Source organism: Ursus americanus, chromosome 18 (genome assembly GCF_024610735.1).
Source record: "Ursus americanus isolate L20-20 chromosome 18, mUrsAme1.1.p, whole genome shotgun sequence".
NCBI lineage: Eukaryota > Metazoa > Chordata > Mammalia > Carnivora > Ursidae > Ursus > Ursus americanus.
In genome coordinates this window covers 18,571,218-18,587,196 of record NC_142144.1, presented here as the reverse complement: position 1 = coordinate 18,587,196, position 15,979 = coordinate 18,571,218, and the positions used below count along the sequence as shown (strand labels likewise).

Below are 15,979 nucleotides of genomic sequence, written 5' to 3'. Positions count from 1 at the left end.
TCACGGCGGCTGCTATTACTAACATGACTATTAACATTACTGGAGTCTTCAACATGATTCCCAAATGACTTGTACTGACAAAGGGCGCTGGCCCGTTTAACAAACCCCTGCGATGACCCGGCATCCCTTTTTCAGAAACGAACCTAAATAGGACTATTATCCTCTTGCATTTGCATTTATGACTCAATTATTCCAAGACAACGGCCCTGGGAGGCTGGAGGACAGCTGCCATCAGCTCATTTCAAAGACGAGGCTCCTGAGCCCCAAGAGATGTGAAGACCGGCCTGAGAAGCAGGAGGAGGCAGAGTACTTTTGGGAGCCCCCATGGTCTACTCCCAGCTCCTTCCTGCTTCAGCCTGTCTGTACAGAGTTTCCTTTAAATGCCCAGGACAATGGGCCTCGGGAGGGAGTGCATCTAGCCTTTGCAACTGGAGAGTCCCTGAATGAAAGGTTTCTATGGGGGAAATAAGGGCCTGTGTGGCAGGGCGGACAGGACTCTGGGTTCAGATGGGATGTTATAATTGCATATAATCAACTTTTTTCGACTATCAGGATATTTTTAAAATTTCCTATGAGGCCCATTCTTTGGATCCCTTAATGGATTAGACTGGATAATTGCTGGACTATCAAAGGGTAAATTGTTCAGAGACATGGCTGCCCGAACAGAAATTTTCCACTTCATTCTCCTTCAATGCAATTCATTATTTCCCCCTCCTGACAGTATGCTGTACAAATCAGGTTATAATAGGAAAATAATCCTCTGTTTTAGAAGAACACAGGGCTTGGAGTGAGACTGACCTAAGCTCAAATTTGCTTCAGCATTTACTAGTTAGGTGGCCTTGGCCAAGGTGTTTCATGTCCCTGGATCTCAGTTGTTTCCTCTGTAAAATGGGAACGATAGTAGCCATTTTCATGGTTTAAATGCGAAGGGTTTGGGGCACCTGGGTGGCACAGCGGTTAAGCGTCTGCCTTCGGCTCAGGGCGTGATCCCAGTGTTATGGGATCGAGCCCCACATCAGGCTCCTCCGCTAGGAGCCTGCTTCTTCCTCTCCCACTCCCCCTGCTTGTGTTCCCTCTCTCGCTGGCTGTCTCTATCTCTGTCAAATAAATAAATAAAATCTTTAAAAAAAAAAAATAAATGCGAAGGGTTTAGTAACAGTGCCTGGAACACAGTAGCTGCCCAATCAGGAGTGGTTATTTTATAGCTGTCACCATTACCCGACTGGGATGCACCTGCTTGAAAGGGTTCCCTCAAGGGGCAGGGAGGGAAGGGGGGGATTAATGCCCACAGTCATTTACATTTCAGATGTTTTACATAAATCATGTCATGCGATTCTATGGCCCCCTGCAAAGGAAGCAGAATTGTACCCATGTGACAGAGAAGGAAATTAGGTCCTAGAGAAATTCACTGACAGCTCATGTATCTAGAAGTGGTAGACTTGGCATTTCAGTTCAGGTCAGTATGACTCCCCAGCATGTGTTCTTTCTTCCACACTAACCCAAGAAATGAAGGCCCAGGGCGGTTAAAGATGAAATCAAGGTTACCCTGCCTATAAGAGGCCAGGGATGGGCCAGAAATGAGGTCTTTGGCACTCCAAATTCACTCCGTTTTCCACTAGGATTTCCCAAATAAAAGAAATTTTTCCAGCTGCTGAGTCATGAGCTATAATGCAGAGGGTGAGAAAAGCACCTGTGGCGAACGATCCTGAGACGGGTTCGCTTTCCTCGAAGCCCTTCATGGCGATGACGTTGACAAGGTATTCGGCTCCAGGTAAGAGCCTCACCAGCCTGGTCTGAGTCTTGGTTCCATCCACGGTTACCACTGACGGCGTCCCTGGAACATGGCAAAAGCAAGATCGGGAATGGTGAACCTCACTGCAACTTACTGTTGCCCCAAGAACGGCTGCATCTGATTTGGAAACGAAACTAGATCTTGATCCAATACCATTTTCTTGACTTCCTCTCATTTGCTCCTACCCTCTGGCATAAGAGAAGAGGTCTTACTTATTGTATAATGCTTTTTTTCCATCCGTACAGATGCCAAAAACTGAGCCAGGAGGGGAAAAAACATGAAGTCACAATGTGCTAAAAATGGCAAGTTTCCGTTCAGTAGAGGGCTGGCATGTTTTTATTTATTTATTTTCCCCACAAAGAATATGAAAAGCTCACTATGTAATGTATATCTGATCTATTTAACCCATCGTCTTAGCTTTGGAATATACAGACTCCCTTCCTAGCAGAGATCCTACTCTTTAAGGAAAGAAGATGGTCATAGTCAAGAGCGTACTCTTATATTTATTAAAAAAGGCTGCAATTTATATTTCTTAGAATTTCAGGGCTGGTGAGGAGCTTACATACCAGCTGGCCAAACTTCCATAGAGCTGCTACAGCACCTCTCTAAAGAGCGTCAGCCATCCTTTCTGGACACACTTCTACTCGCCAGACTGTCTTTGGGCAGATCTGATGGTGCACCCCCCCTTCCCCCACCGTGGTCTTTGTTGTGGCCCCTGCGCTCTGAACTAAAACTCCCACTGCTAGCAGCAAAGCCACAACTCCCCATCTATCCTGAGACAGACAGATTTGAGGACTGAAGGGTAAAACCTCACATATATCCAGGTCAGGATCTGCTTTTCAGATGAGCGTGCCCAAAGAGAAAAGGACCAGTGTATTTAGAGTCTCTGCCGCTGTTGCCAAGCAACACTGGGGTCCGTTTCTCATAGGAGCTGAGGGTTTCAAGGCTGGAGAGGGTCTTCATCAAATGACCCTTTACAAGGGAGCTCTTCCAAGGATCTTACAGCACTTTACAACTGAAATCCACAGAGATGGTCTCCAATAGACGGAAATAATTTTCTTTGGTCATATGTGGGAGGATGGGAATTACCTGAGTCTCTTCACTATCCCACCTGAACCCTCCAGTTGCTCCCCAACCCCCAAAACACTGCACCCCCTCCACCGCCCTACCTCCTGCAATGGGCACGTAGGTAATCCGGAAGCTCTCCACCTGGGCAGAGGGCGCCATCCAGCGGACAGTGGCCGAATCTTCGGTGATATCTGAGAAACTGATCTCCTTCGGAGAGCCCATGGCTGTCAAGGAGAAAGCACAGGAGAAACCCAGAAACAGTCAACTATCTTGCTGGTCAAAGATTCCTCCTGGATTCCTTACCCAGGAAAACACGGCCTCTAGAGTTCGTGTCTGAGCCAAGCCTTTAGGATGGAGAATGTGGGGATCTGTGGTCAAGTTGTGACTTGATAGAGGCAAGTGTTCTCTCATTCAGGTACAAGGCCCAGGGCCGCAGAGTGGCCATTAGGTTTCATTCAAGTAGAATGTGAACACCACAGCTGATGTCTGAGGAAGTGAGGCTGGGAGGTTTCACGGCTGGGAAGATGCCATCCTATAATTTCTCAGTTTTAGCATTTTTTTCCCCCAAACCTTTGCTTTCTAGTTCCTTTTATTAAATGATAACCAGGACTTGATAAATGTGCGGTTCTTTGTAACTGATAGGGATCAATCCTCATTTAGAAACCCCTGAGAAGAAGGTGCGGTTATAGCCAATTTACAGAGGAGGAAACTGAGGGTTGGTTCTCCAACGCACATTGTTGTGGTGTGACCTTTCTGGGCCCAGGACTGGGCAGCAAAGCCAGCACGGCCCGGGGATCCTGGAGATAACATTGACATGGAAACTGACCTCGACAAACCCATTCCCAGACCTGGATCGAGGTCCAGAGTCGGGACAGAAAGCGAAGTAAACAGCTCCTGAGCACTGGGTCTACCTGCGGGGACAGCCATGCCCATGGGACCGTTTCTGCTACATAAATACCTTCCCCTAAAACCCAGTTTCCGTTGGCTTTTCTCTGTGTATTTTTTGGCTTAGCTCTTTGCCCTCTTCAGCTGACCATGTTTAACCAGAGAGATCAGGAAACAATTTTCAGGTCTCCAGGGAGCTCATTTCCTCATCTTTTCCCTCTCCAACCCACGTTGATCATTAAGTTTTAAAACCCACAGCCCACTTGGGGGGATGTTTCTCCTCCTCTCCATTTTTGTTTCTTCTTTTTGGCTTTCTCCTGTGACCTTTTCTCCTGGTAGTCAGGCTCTGCGGCTGACTGGGGTTTTGCCCTCTCCTTGGAACCAAGCTTTGGAAACCACAAGGGCTCTGGAGCCTGGAAGATCTTGATTGCGCAAATACCGCGGAGGGCCCTGGCAACCTGGGGCGGTTCCCTTCACTTCTGTGAGCCCCAGTGGCTCCATCTGTCCGGTGGGAAAAGTCATGCCCACCTACAGGCGTATTTTCAGGATTAGCAGAGCTAATGGGTGGAAAACCCTTAACAGAATCTGGCAGATAGTAAGAATTCAGTAAACGTGATTCTTGTCTATTTCCTTCCCCATCTAACTCTTTTCCCCAGGGGCTACCCTGGGTTTTGAAGTAACTCCCAAGAAAGAACTAGATAAGGTTGGATGAAGATAAAACCCAGTGAGGTGTGTAAATGCAGGCACCGCGACTCTCCTGTGGCTAGCCTGGTCCACGCCGCCCTTCACTCTGACTGCAAACCTCAGCACATTTTAGATGTATCTTTGTGGCCACAGCCCTTTTTCTCGAGGTGCCAGGTTTTCTCATCTACAAAATGGCAATATTATCTGCCCTGTCTTAGAAGCCGTGAGAATTAGCGTCATACATCCTGTGCACCTGAGGGCCGTGCTTGATCAGAATGGGAGCAGGAAAATATTATGCCCAATAACCTGACGGAATGGCACAGTAGTGATGGGAGTCCAGGCTCAAAAGTGTGATATTTTTGGATGATAGGCCTTCCCTGGTGTGGAAGATTATTTGTTATTTTAGCATATCTCATTCGGTCATAAATAGTGCCCATAAGTCTCCAGCACCGCAGTAGAGGAGATGGTCAACGGGAACCCGAAGATAGAGCCTCACACAGCAACTAAATCATACTATTGAAAACTCAGGGGGCGCCTGGGTGGCTCAGTCATTTAAGCGTCTGCCTTCGGCTCAGCTCATGATCCCACGGTCCTGGGATCGAGCCCGCATTGGACTCCCTGCTCAGTGGGGAGCCTGCTTCTCCCTCTGCCTGCTGTTCCCTCTGCTTGTGCTCTCTCTCTCTCTGTGTCTCTGTGTCTCACTCAATCTCTGGCAAATACACAAAATCTTAAAAAGAAAAAGAAAACTTGAGAGACACAAGCAAGGCAATGCTTCTGTCTCTCTTTCCAAGTGGACGCTTGGTTTTCAATAAAAACCCCATTAGGGAAACATTTGGAATTGCTAAAAACTCCCAAGGAGGGTGAGGAGGGCCTCTATCTGCAATTTGCATAAAAAGTTGCCTCCCCAAATCTGGAGCAAATGCCCATTGCTTTAATTATGTGGCCATGGACAATCATTTTAAAAATTATTCTCCCTTCAACATGTTTTTATGGAATACTTCCTATGTGCCAGCTCCCGTATTAAGCTCCGGGGACAGCTACTGGAGCCAGTATGGTTTAAGAGCAAGGATTTGGGGCTTAGATGGACCTGAGTTTGAATTCCATTCTGGCCTTCCTAGCTAAAAACACCTTACTCCGTTAGGTCTCAGCTTCCACATCTGTGAAGTGGGGCTGAATGAGGGGCTCCCTGGGTCTGGCTGTGTTATGGTGATTCACAGAGATAAAAGTGTGTCAGTTGTCCTGCTCGTGTGGCAAGGAGTGCATGCTTTATAATTGGTGGCTACCGACTTTATGCTTCATGGGAGTCAGAGCCAGAGGCACGGAGCATCAAGAGCCTGTTCATATGGAAGGGAAGATTGCCCAGCAAGGGTGTCTGCAGACCTTCTGGGTCAGGCCCCCGCACACAATGCCACGGCAACTCAGTGGTGTGCGGTTTCAAGTGCATCTGAACTGGAACTCAGCAGAGGGGTTGCTAGGTTGTCTGGCTGGGAAAGGAACAGTGGGATGGAAGGGGGCACATCCTGGGAGACGGGAGACTACCCCCACTGGCCTCCAGGGTGGAAGGGAGTACCGAGGGTATGTGTCTGGGGGCGGTGATGGGAACAGCTTAAGGAAGCATCTCAGGCTCCTCGCTAAGCACTATAAACTCCAGAAGAGAAAGACAAAGTCAGCATACTTTGTGGTTGGATTTTTAACTGTTTTCTGTCTATTCCAGGGCCCCTCCATTTGGTGCCCAGAGGCACATTGGCCTTTAGCTCCGCAGAGGCAAAGCTGGTCCTGGCAATTCTGGGCTTTCCAAAGAGGGACCACGGCTGTGGGGAAGAAGTGGCTCAAACCACGGAAGGGAAGAGGAGCCATTGCAAATCCAGGGATCGACCTAAGTGTCCATCAGTAGGGGGCTGGTGAAGTTAATAAGCATACGGGACTCGCTCTCAGATCTAATAAGCAAGGAACACACATACACCAGAGTGTGGAAGAGTGCTCCCTGCAAAAAAATTTTTAAAAAGTATAGGTTTTTGTCTAATTTTGTCTATTTGTACAGACAAGAAACTGGTAGTATTGACTGTCTCTATATAGACCAACTAGGGAGCAGGGACAGAGTTGAATAGAGACTTTGGTATATGTCCTTTTTGAATTTTTGAATTTTGAATCAAGCGGCCCATTAAAAAAATAAAATTTACATGAAAACACCCAAACATCATAACATCCTGTTATTATGGGCAAAGAAATTAAATACTTGACATTCATGATCTTATTTAAACCTCACGGCTGAATTCTGAGTTAAATGCTGTTTGCCAGATGAGGGGACCGAGGCTCAGAGAGGAAAGGAGACTTGCCCAAGGCCACACAGCTGGCAGAGCAAGGATGAGACTCCAGGGACTCTGCCCAGAGGCTTGAGGCCAGACCACTACGTGCGCTGCCCCTAACAGCCCTCTCTGCTGCTGGGCACTCGGGGCCAGCAGCCTGCGCTCTGGGAGTGAGAGGAGAACCTGCAGCAGTTTTTATGAAGCTGAAGAGGAACAGAACATCTCAGGGAAGGATTTACAACTGTGCAGGGGAGGAAAGAGGAGGAAGGATGGAAAAACAAAAGAGAAAGTTTACAAAACTGACGAGGTGATGGTGGAATTAGACATATGCTGTCTAACGGAGTCACTGGTCCTGTCCTCTCCTAGTACCGGAGCAAGCAGGCCACGCACACACACACGCACACACCCACACCCACACACGCACGCACGCACACACACACACGCTTCTCTCTGGCTGTGAAATACAAAGCCCCAAAATAAGAAATCAAAGAAAAGGCTTTCTGAAAGAGCAGGGTCTTTCTTTTTTTTTGTTCTTACAAAAAAAAAAAAAAAAAAAAAAAACCCACCAAAAAACCCTCTTGATTATTCATTCTTTTTTTTTTTTGCTTTAGAACTATAGGGCCTCTAGCAAAAAGATTGGCAAAACAAAATCAGTGATCAGAAGTAAACTCTGAAAGGCAGTGTTTATAAACCAAGGTCAAAATCAGGCTCTGTCTGGGATCTGAAGTTGTTTTATGGCCAGCCACAGGGAGGGGGAGACAAGGACCCGCATCCCAGGGATAGGGTGTCCAAGTTAATAAGAAACAGGGTTTTTCCTCTGGCTGGGCTGCTGTCTGCACTTCAGCGTTTCCTCTGCGCCCACAGATACTGATTACGGTTTCTGTAGGTGGCTTCTCAGAGCCCAGTGGGTCCTGCAACTTGACATGAAAATACACCCATCTCTGCGCAAAGAGAAGGTGTCGGCTATTGTGTTCTATGCCCGTCGGAGGGGGGAGGTATGTACACTCATTGGTTATCCGTCACCCAGGCTGCTTACATTTAATAGTATTAAAATAAGTATTAAAATAGAATAATAAAATAGTATTAAAATAAGTATTAAAATAACTGCGTCTGGGTTCTATCCCCAACCTGGCCCTTGTGACATGAGGCAAATCACATCTTTCTGGGCCTCAGCTTCTTCAGGCACGACCAGAAGAGGCTGGGCTACTCCCTTTCTTAGTCCGTTTTACCTCTCCCTGAGCTTTTGTGATTCTTTCTTCTGATCCCTCTTCGAAGCACTCTGTCTCTAGGGAATGCTATGTTTCTCCTTGTCCCTTCCTTTCAGGAACAAATTCAGCGCACCTGTTATAGGTCTTGGCCTCTCAAGAGTCCTGTTACCAATCAATCCTTTCTTTTTTCTCCTTGAAACAATCATATGGAAAAGGGTTTTGCATTTCCCCCTCCAGTGCTTTTCAGAGTTGTTATGAGTATCTATCGTATAAAATCATGAGCTTCATGAAGAGCAGTCTGTTGACCTTGCCAGCTCCCTCCTTTGATCCTTCCTGAGCATGGTACTGATTATTCACACATTGCATCTGATAAATATTCATCTTTATGGGTGGAGGGACCACTTCTCCATTATCCCCTGCATACTGTAAGGTCAAACATTTGCCCAGAGGTACTTCTGCATTAAAAAAAAAATGATGAGCTAATAGGCTGAAAGAAGGGTCTTTCGAATTTAAAAATTGCAATAATTGTAATGATGATGATGTATTAATGAAAAGAATGTAACTCCAAACAGCTTTAATTTGCTGAGCCCTTGCTATGCACCAGATCCTCCGCTATGGGCTCGCCATGAATTATCTCATTCAATCCTCCCAACCCCATTAAATAAATGGCATCCCGGTCTCCTTGCATAAAAGCTCAGCCACACTGTCCACATTCACACAGTCTATAACTGAAAGAGCCTGGCTGCATTCAAAGCTCTTGCAATGTTCCAGCCCTGTGAAAGAAGACCCCCGCATCACGACTGTTCTCGGTTCTCTCCTGTTTACGTACGGTACCTGTGGTTGCTAGGGCACGGACTGGTTGGGATCGCCTTCCATTGCTTATTCCATACAGTTCAATTTCATACTCAGTGGCCTCTCTGAGACCAGTTATGTCCCTGGTTCGTTCGGGGGCAAGTAGGGTTATTTCCAGTGGCTCAGACTGCTTTTTGGTATCTCTGATTTTGAGAACAAAACTGTCGAAGACCCCTTCATCAGCTGTCCAGGACAGACGGAAACCATCTGGGGTGGCATCTGAAACCAGAAGGTTGTCCACCTCTGGCTCGGCTTCTAGAGGAGAACATGGTGGGAGGAGGAGAGAGAACATCATTTACCAGCTCGTGCGGTCTTCCTCTGCAGGGGCGGGGGGGGGGGGGTTTCAATAGGCCGTGGCCCTGGCTCTCAGGGACAGAAGTGTCCTGAGATCCCGAAAATAAACTCATTCAACACAAACAAGTAGGTCTGGGAGAAGGGAAAGATGGAGTTACACATCCAATACAAGCCAAATGGATGCTTGCATATGTGAGTTTTGTCTAAAAGCAATTCTATCAACACATCTGGACTCAGCTTTGGCCCCTCCCACGCATTATTAAACAAGTTCAAAGCCAGTAACTTGTTTACACTTGCTCTCTGTCTTCCAATGGCCGAGTGCCCATCCTCTGTGAGACCTTTTTCTTTTCTTTTTGAAAAGACAAATAAACCAGTATTAGCGATCTGTAGAGTTGCCCATGATGATACTGCTGATTATATTTCCCTTGATCCTGAGCAAAATGGCTTTTAAAATGTTATAAATGTTACGGTCTTTTTGCTTTTTTCTTGGAACTCTTGGACTCAAGAAGGCTCCCACTCTTGACTTTGCTGCTTGCTTTTTAAACCATTAGACAAGCGTTCAGAGGGTAGAACTGAGGCTTGGAACCTCTTGTGCTCCGTACTTTGGACTCAAGGTATTATTTTGGATTGCCTTCACTAGACAAAACTCATTGTCGGGGAAAATTTAGAGCTGAGTTTCCCAAAGTGTACTCACAGCAAACTATTCCTGTTTGTTCCTCTTCCTAAAAAGGCATCCAATGTCAAATAAGTTTGGGAAATACTGCCTGGGGTAAGTCTCTCTTGGAAGAGACACATGCATATTGGGATATTCTGTAAAGCCTTGTTGTCAAGGATCCTATTAAACTATGTTTCCAAAACTTATCTGAACATGAAATTTTTTCACCAAGCAGGACCTTTGAATATCCTATGGAACTAGTAAAATCTGGAAAGACTTTGGGAAACACAGATTTTTAACTGTTAAAGTTGTTAATGTTATATGTCTCTAGGAATTATTATTAGTCTTGAGAAAATTATGGATTTAGTCTGTGTCAAAGAATCTCTATGACATTAGTGTTTCATAGGTTCGCAGTTGGGTTTCCAGTAACGAGCCCACCTGCTGAGTTTATCAAGATCACAGTTGAGAGGTTGAGATGGCAAATGTTGTAAATAAGTTTTTGAAATATTCTCGTTGGTATATTTCTTTTGAGAAGGCTGAAACATAGCTGTGGACCAGCCACGATGGACACAGAAGAGGGTGATGTGGAGTAAGCACACAAGAACTATGGACAAGACATGGTCTAAAAGATTTGGGATGCCAAGTGGCAAACATTTTGAACTTCTCATTTCTGGAGTAGGAGAAGAGGAGTGCTCAGTTGAGACACAAGACAAGGGAGAGTGTGGGGGGAAACACAAAAGAGCAGGCCACATCTATGGATTACGTAGAGAAAATGGACACGGATGTTAAAACCATGGTGATGTGGTAGATGGATTACACGGAAGAGAACCAAGGAGGGGAGAAAATGGCTCACTTGAATCCAAATACCTGTGATAATCTCAGCCCTCAAGGGCTTGGTTTGGTGCCCTTGGGTGAAGCCAGAGACCATAACCTCATAGCCAATGCCAGTTATGAGGCCTCTAAGCTCCAGCTTCCTCTGGGTTCCTGAAAGTGTGAATTCCTGGGGGTCCAGCAGCTTCCCAGAATCCACCACCGTTACTAGGAAGCTGTCAAAGGCATTCTCCGATGCCATCCAGGAAACTGTGAACCCGTAGGGATTAATGTCGGAAATGGTTAGGTTTTCCAGAAGGGGCAGGGCCTCTGAAAGAAGGGAGGAGTGAAAATAACTTAGGTTAGCAGCACTCACCTTGCGGGGATAGCACATGTCTCCACGAATACCGACAGATACCCAATCACTAAATGTGTTAAATTCTCAGAAAATGAATATTTAGTAAGAGCTTACTAGGGGCCAGATGATGTTAGCTCGTGTAAATCTCTCCACAGGCCTACGAGACAGACACTATTCCCATTATGCAGGCAAAAAACCCTGAGTTTCAAAGAGGTTGATTGGCTTGGCCAAAGTCACAGAGCTAATACGGGCTACAGGAAGGCTTTTAGCTGGGTCTCACTCCAAAGGCCATGATTTCTTTTCCCTACAAAATTGGATAGCTTTTGTTAGGTTTGGATCCCTTTCTCTGCTTCTGAAGGTCTTGAAGAAAATCAACTCCCCCTGTCCCCCAGATATACTTTATACTTCCTTTTTGGTATACTTCATATGTTTCTATTTCACTTCTAGTTTGCATTTTGAAACAAGCTGATGAGGCCCATTAGTGATACTCATCCTCATAATATATATGAAATAGAGGGAGGCGGTAAGATTTTTTCATGTGCCAGAATTAACAAATCATGGTTGCAGCCCAGGAAGGAATACTAGGATTCATTAACTCTTTGGCTGCTTGTTTTCCTGGATAAAGTTAGGAGATAAAGACATGTCTGGATCTTTAGTAAGTTCTGTTGTCATCTGTTCGTTCATTCATTCACCAAACCTGTGTCCCAGGCACTCTTATTTCTTAGGTGCCAATGGGTCTTCACACACTGGGATTTCCAAAAGGACTGAGCTTATATCACTTAAGTTTCTAAGTGCCATTATTTCCCAACTGACCAGGCTTCATGTCCCCTCTCCTATTTAAACCTCACAATGACACTGTGAAGTAGTTACTGCTACCTGTCCCCTCACCCTCATGACATCTAAGGAAACAGAGGTCAACGACTTATCCAGGATCACACATCTACTGGGTGGCTAAGCTGGCCTCCCTCCCATGCCATCTGATTCTAAGCTCAATGCTCTTTGCACATCCCGAGCCAACGTCTAATTGGTGGACCCCGTCAGGGCTGGCAAGTCTGGAAGCATAAGTAGGATTGGTGGGGAAGGTCCAGCATCTCTAGCAAAACAAAACATGGTATTGGTGAATGTGTTTGTCATCAGAGGGGGCATGGGGCTGGGAACTCCATGACCAAGCCCCACCTCATTTAGAAGCACCTTTTCCATTGCTTCTAAATAGAAACGTTCAAAGAGATAAATGACTTTACACTAATACCCAGAGTCTAAGCCACGGGATGCAAAGAAAAATGTTTAAAAAAAAGATTTTTGGGGACTGAATGAACAAGTGAACGGATGCCCTCATTCCTGAAGCAGAGATTTAAATTTTATTGAGGCTTGGACCTGTATTTATTTAACACACTTGCTGTTTGCTTTGAGGCTTTTTTTTTTTTTTTTTTTACCATGTAAGGATCTCCCCCAAATCATAACTCTTATCAAAGGCAGAGATGAAATTGCACATCCTGTGCAAACAGGCTTCTCTGTCTGCAAGACAAGGGTCTCAAGTTCTGTTGCTGAGTTTTGTTTAGATAAATGGCGCCTCTTCCGATAGCTAGCCCCTTTGCACCTCTACCCCATCAAAGCAGCGGATTCCAGTGAAAAGGAGGGGGTTCAGGCTAATTAGTCAATCAAGGGCTTGTTATTTATAGCCATTCATGTTCAGCTTTTTTTTTTTCTTCCTTTTTCTTTTTAAAAAAAAAATATGCTTCTTTTACAACTCAGGGTCTTTTCACTTCAAGGATTAGCTGAGACAATGCTGTAACCAGATCTAGGATTCCCAAGACTAGCATTCCCAGCCTGCCTTTCTTCTCTCTGTTCTGTGGGAGGTCCGGTGCGAGGCAAGGCAACAAGTAAGGGCCTGACTGACTGGGATCGGTGGCTGGCCATTCCTCCTTTCCTGCTCACCTCATCACTTTGGGACCCGAGAGAATGGAAGTCCCCACCGCTCCCTCCCCCACCCCACTCAGAACGGAGCATGCTCTGTATTTGAAGACTTGTCTGAACGACTGAATTCACAGTAGGCAACGGGACAGAAAATAGACCCACTGTTCTGATCTCCCATTAAAACACATTCTGCGTTCTCTTAAAAATCGTAAGAAAGTCATGATTTCATACAAATAATTGCTGAGTTTCTATCTAGACTTGTGGATTATTTTTCAGAACACTGCTCCCCCCCCTCCTATTGCTAGGAAATGGAAAGAATCCAGCATCTGTAAGACGCCTGCTGGATATCAGGCTGTTAAAGTTCATTGTATCCATTTAATTCCTGAGATGAGGGCTGTCCCAAGTAGCTGTCGGTGTCCCTTCTTCATTCATAAGGAAATCGGAATTCAGAGCAGTTAAACACCAACCAAGGTTATGCAGCTAAAAGGATGTGGGAGAAGATCAGAAACCACTCAGGCCTGATATCAAAACCCTCATGTGTCGAGGTCATCATGGCAGCCTCCAATTAAATATTTAATTGAACGTATTAACATATTTATTGGCAGCAATTTAGATGCTGGGAGAGGCCTGGTTTAATGTGAGAATCAGAAAGCAAAGTCAGTCTCCTGAAAATTATCATTAGTGGGAGGCAAGAGACTTCTAAATATTTCCTGAGGTTTGTCAAGCTAGAGATTTGGTAAATCGACACCATTTGCAGTCTTTGCCATTGAGTTGGGATAATCTCAGGCAAGAAAATGGAAAGCCGTATCTTTACAAGATTCTTACGTGATTCAAAGAGACGTTGGAGGTCAAGTTCAATAAATGGGTAAACTTTAATTAAGTTTGGATTGATCTACTATCCTAGGTCAAACCTTCAGTAATCTGTTGTAGATGCTGGTTTAAAGACAAAGCATTTTTTTAAAAAGAAAAAGATAAATTATTGCATTTCTGGGGCAGGTGGTTTATAAACTGCCTTATGTAGCATGATTTATGGACAAAATTCCTGCTCTTGGCTGTTACTAACTTAGAACTCACTCTACAGCCAGAATCACTAAAATACGGATCAGCTCATAAAGCTAGGCAGGGAAATCCCTGGAAAGTTTATGCAGCTGTCGAATACATGGTCTCCATTTCCCACAAATGGCTGCAAAACACCCGTCTTTGCCATGGGATCTGCGCTCTCTTCACTTAGACGTTTATATCTGGAGTGAAGACTGTATTTGGGGTTGAATTTAGAATGCCTGTCCCCTTTACCCCGTTCCCCATCTCGGAATTCTAAACAGACAAACAAGAACCTCTGAATGAGTACCTGTCATGACAAAGGCAGTGAGGGGCCTGGTGGGGTCCCCAGCCCAGGTGGTCCCTGCCACACTAACGTCATAGCCAGTATTCTCCACCAAGCCTGTGACGTGAGCGTGCTGTGTGTCTCCTGAGACCGTGAATTGCTGGGGCTCATACAGCGAGTGAGAATCGCTAACATTGACAACAATCTTTGCAAAAGGCCCGGCTCGAGTGGTCCAGGACACGTTGAAGCTCTCAGGGGTAATACTGCTAAGGGTTAGCGTGCCCAACTGTGGCTCTGGTTCTGAAGGGACAGGGCCATGTGTGAAAGAGAAAGAGAGAGACATCATTAGAGGAAGCAGTGGATTTTTCCAGAATGTAGCCATAGGACACGGAAGTGCCAAACCGTCCAAAGACAGAACATCAGGTTGTGGCTACACAGGCGTTGACTATAATCCTAGAGAATATACTGCTTTCTCTGCAGGCATGATGTGTGTTCTTCATAAGGACAGACATGACCATTTGCTGGCCATGTATAAAGAAAAGAACAAGCCATTAGAACGGTACGTAGGAGTAATACAGAATAGTAAGGGTGCAGTTCTAAGGTTTGCAGTGGGGCACCAGCTCCGTAAGATGTTCTAGGAAAAACAGCTTTATAGTGAAGCATTTATTGATATTCTGTCTCACCCTAGAGATTCACAAAGCATGTTAGCATTTTATAGCCTCTGAAATGCTGGTTCTATAAAGAAACCTACTTAATTTTGTGTAGCCCAGGACTTCATAAACTTACTGATCAATGGATATACCCTTTCTGGGAAATATTCTTTGAACATCTCAAGGAGCAGGTGCTCCACTGAGCACATATTAGAAAATGCTACTTTGAAGATTCCTTATTTAGTCTTCTTTTGATCTGTTTGGATTGTACAAATTAAAGGTTAATATCCTTACAAGAGAAATTCTCCACAGTGTTTAGAAATCTAAAGGTTTCCTATACACCATAGGGAAATCTGCTTCCTACCTTAAATACTGCAAAGGTAAAATGGCTTTCATGAAATCATTCCTGGTGTATGCAAAAGGTAAAAGAAAATCTAGCTAGGTGTTGCATTTTCTGCCTAGAAAATTCACTTATTGGATGATTTGCAAAGCTAGCTGGTTCCCCTGGAGGTTAACTTTCTCTTGTTCCTTAATGACTAGGCGATCAGTGATGAAGGGATTCATTTTTAATGTACGGGGCCTGTACCGCTAGTTTTCAGCTGGGATGTAGACAGTCTGGCCTCTTCAATGCACACTTATCAAGTAATACTACCATTAAAATAAGTTCAACTCCAAATGTATTTTAGAAGGAGGCAGTAGTCCTGGAAGCTTGAGGTACCAGGGCCAGCTTGTAGGCTTAGGAAGAGAAGCAGACTATTTCCTCCAAGGACTTGGGAGTTGTGTGGCTGCAGGTCCAGTATTAGGAGGAAAGAAGGGGCTCACCTGGAGGAACTTTAACTGAACAATTGCACAGCATAACTCAATGCCATAAAGTCTCCAAAGGCAACAAGGATCTGGCTCAGAAGCAGAATATAGCCGTAAGAGACGGCATGGGATCTCTTCCTTAGCAGTTCGCCTGAGAAGCTAATGATGCTATACTTTTTAGCCACAATGTTGGCAAATTACCTCAACCGCACTAAAGGTAACACCCTCCAAATAGGCCTCTGTGTGCTCTTTCCCTGTATTTTGCTGTGGAAGCAATCTCTCCAAGTAAGGATGCATGTTAGGACTCTTCTCATGCCACCAGACAGAGACTGGCAGTGGGAACACATTCACCATGCAGAGTAAGACCTAAGTTCT

At 45.3% G+C, this 15,979-nt stretch overlaps 1 protein-coding gene across 9 annotated transcripts in view; it reads right to left on the bottom strand.

The window, feature by feature from the left end:
- Nucleotides 1–15,979, bottom strand: part of TNC (tenascin C) — a 92,278-nt gene that overhangs the window by 15,568 nt on the left and 60,731 nt on the right. For 4 of the 9 annotated variants that reach the window (XM_087869421.1, XM_087869422.1, XM_045791080.2 and 1 more), the window contains 4 exons: nucleotides 10,612–10,884; nucleotides 8,778–9,050; nucleotides 2,962–3,084; nucleotides 1,691–1,834 (listed from right to left, as the gene is read on the bottom strand). In XM_087869421.1, coding sequence (XP_087725547.1) covers nucleotides 1,691–1,834; nucleotides 2,962–3,084; nucleotides 8,778–9,050; nucleotides 10,612–10,884 — 813 coding nt within the window. Of the gene's footprint in view, nucleotides 1–1,690; nucleotides 1,835–2,961; nucleotides 3,085–8,777; nucleotides 9,051–10,611; nucleotides 10,885–14,174; nucleotides 14,451–15,979 lie in introns of all 9 variants that reach the window. The other 5 variants (XM_045791082.2, XM_087869423.1, XM_087869424.1 and 2 more) reach the window with 3 other exon arrangements.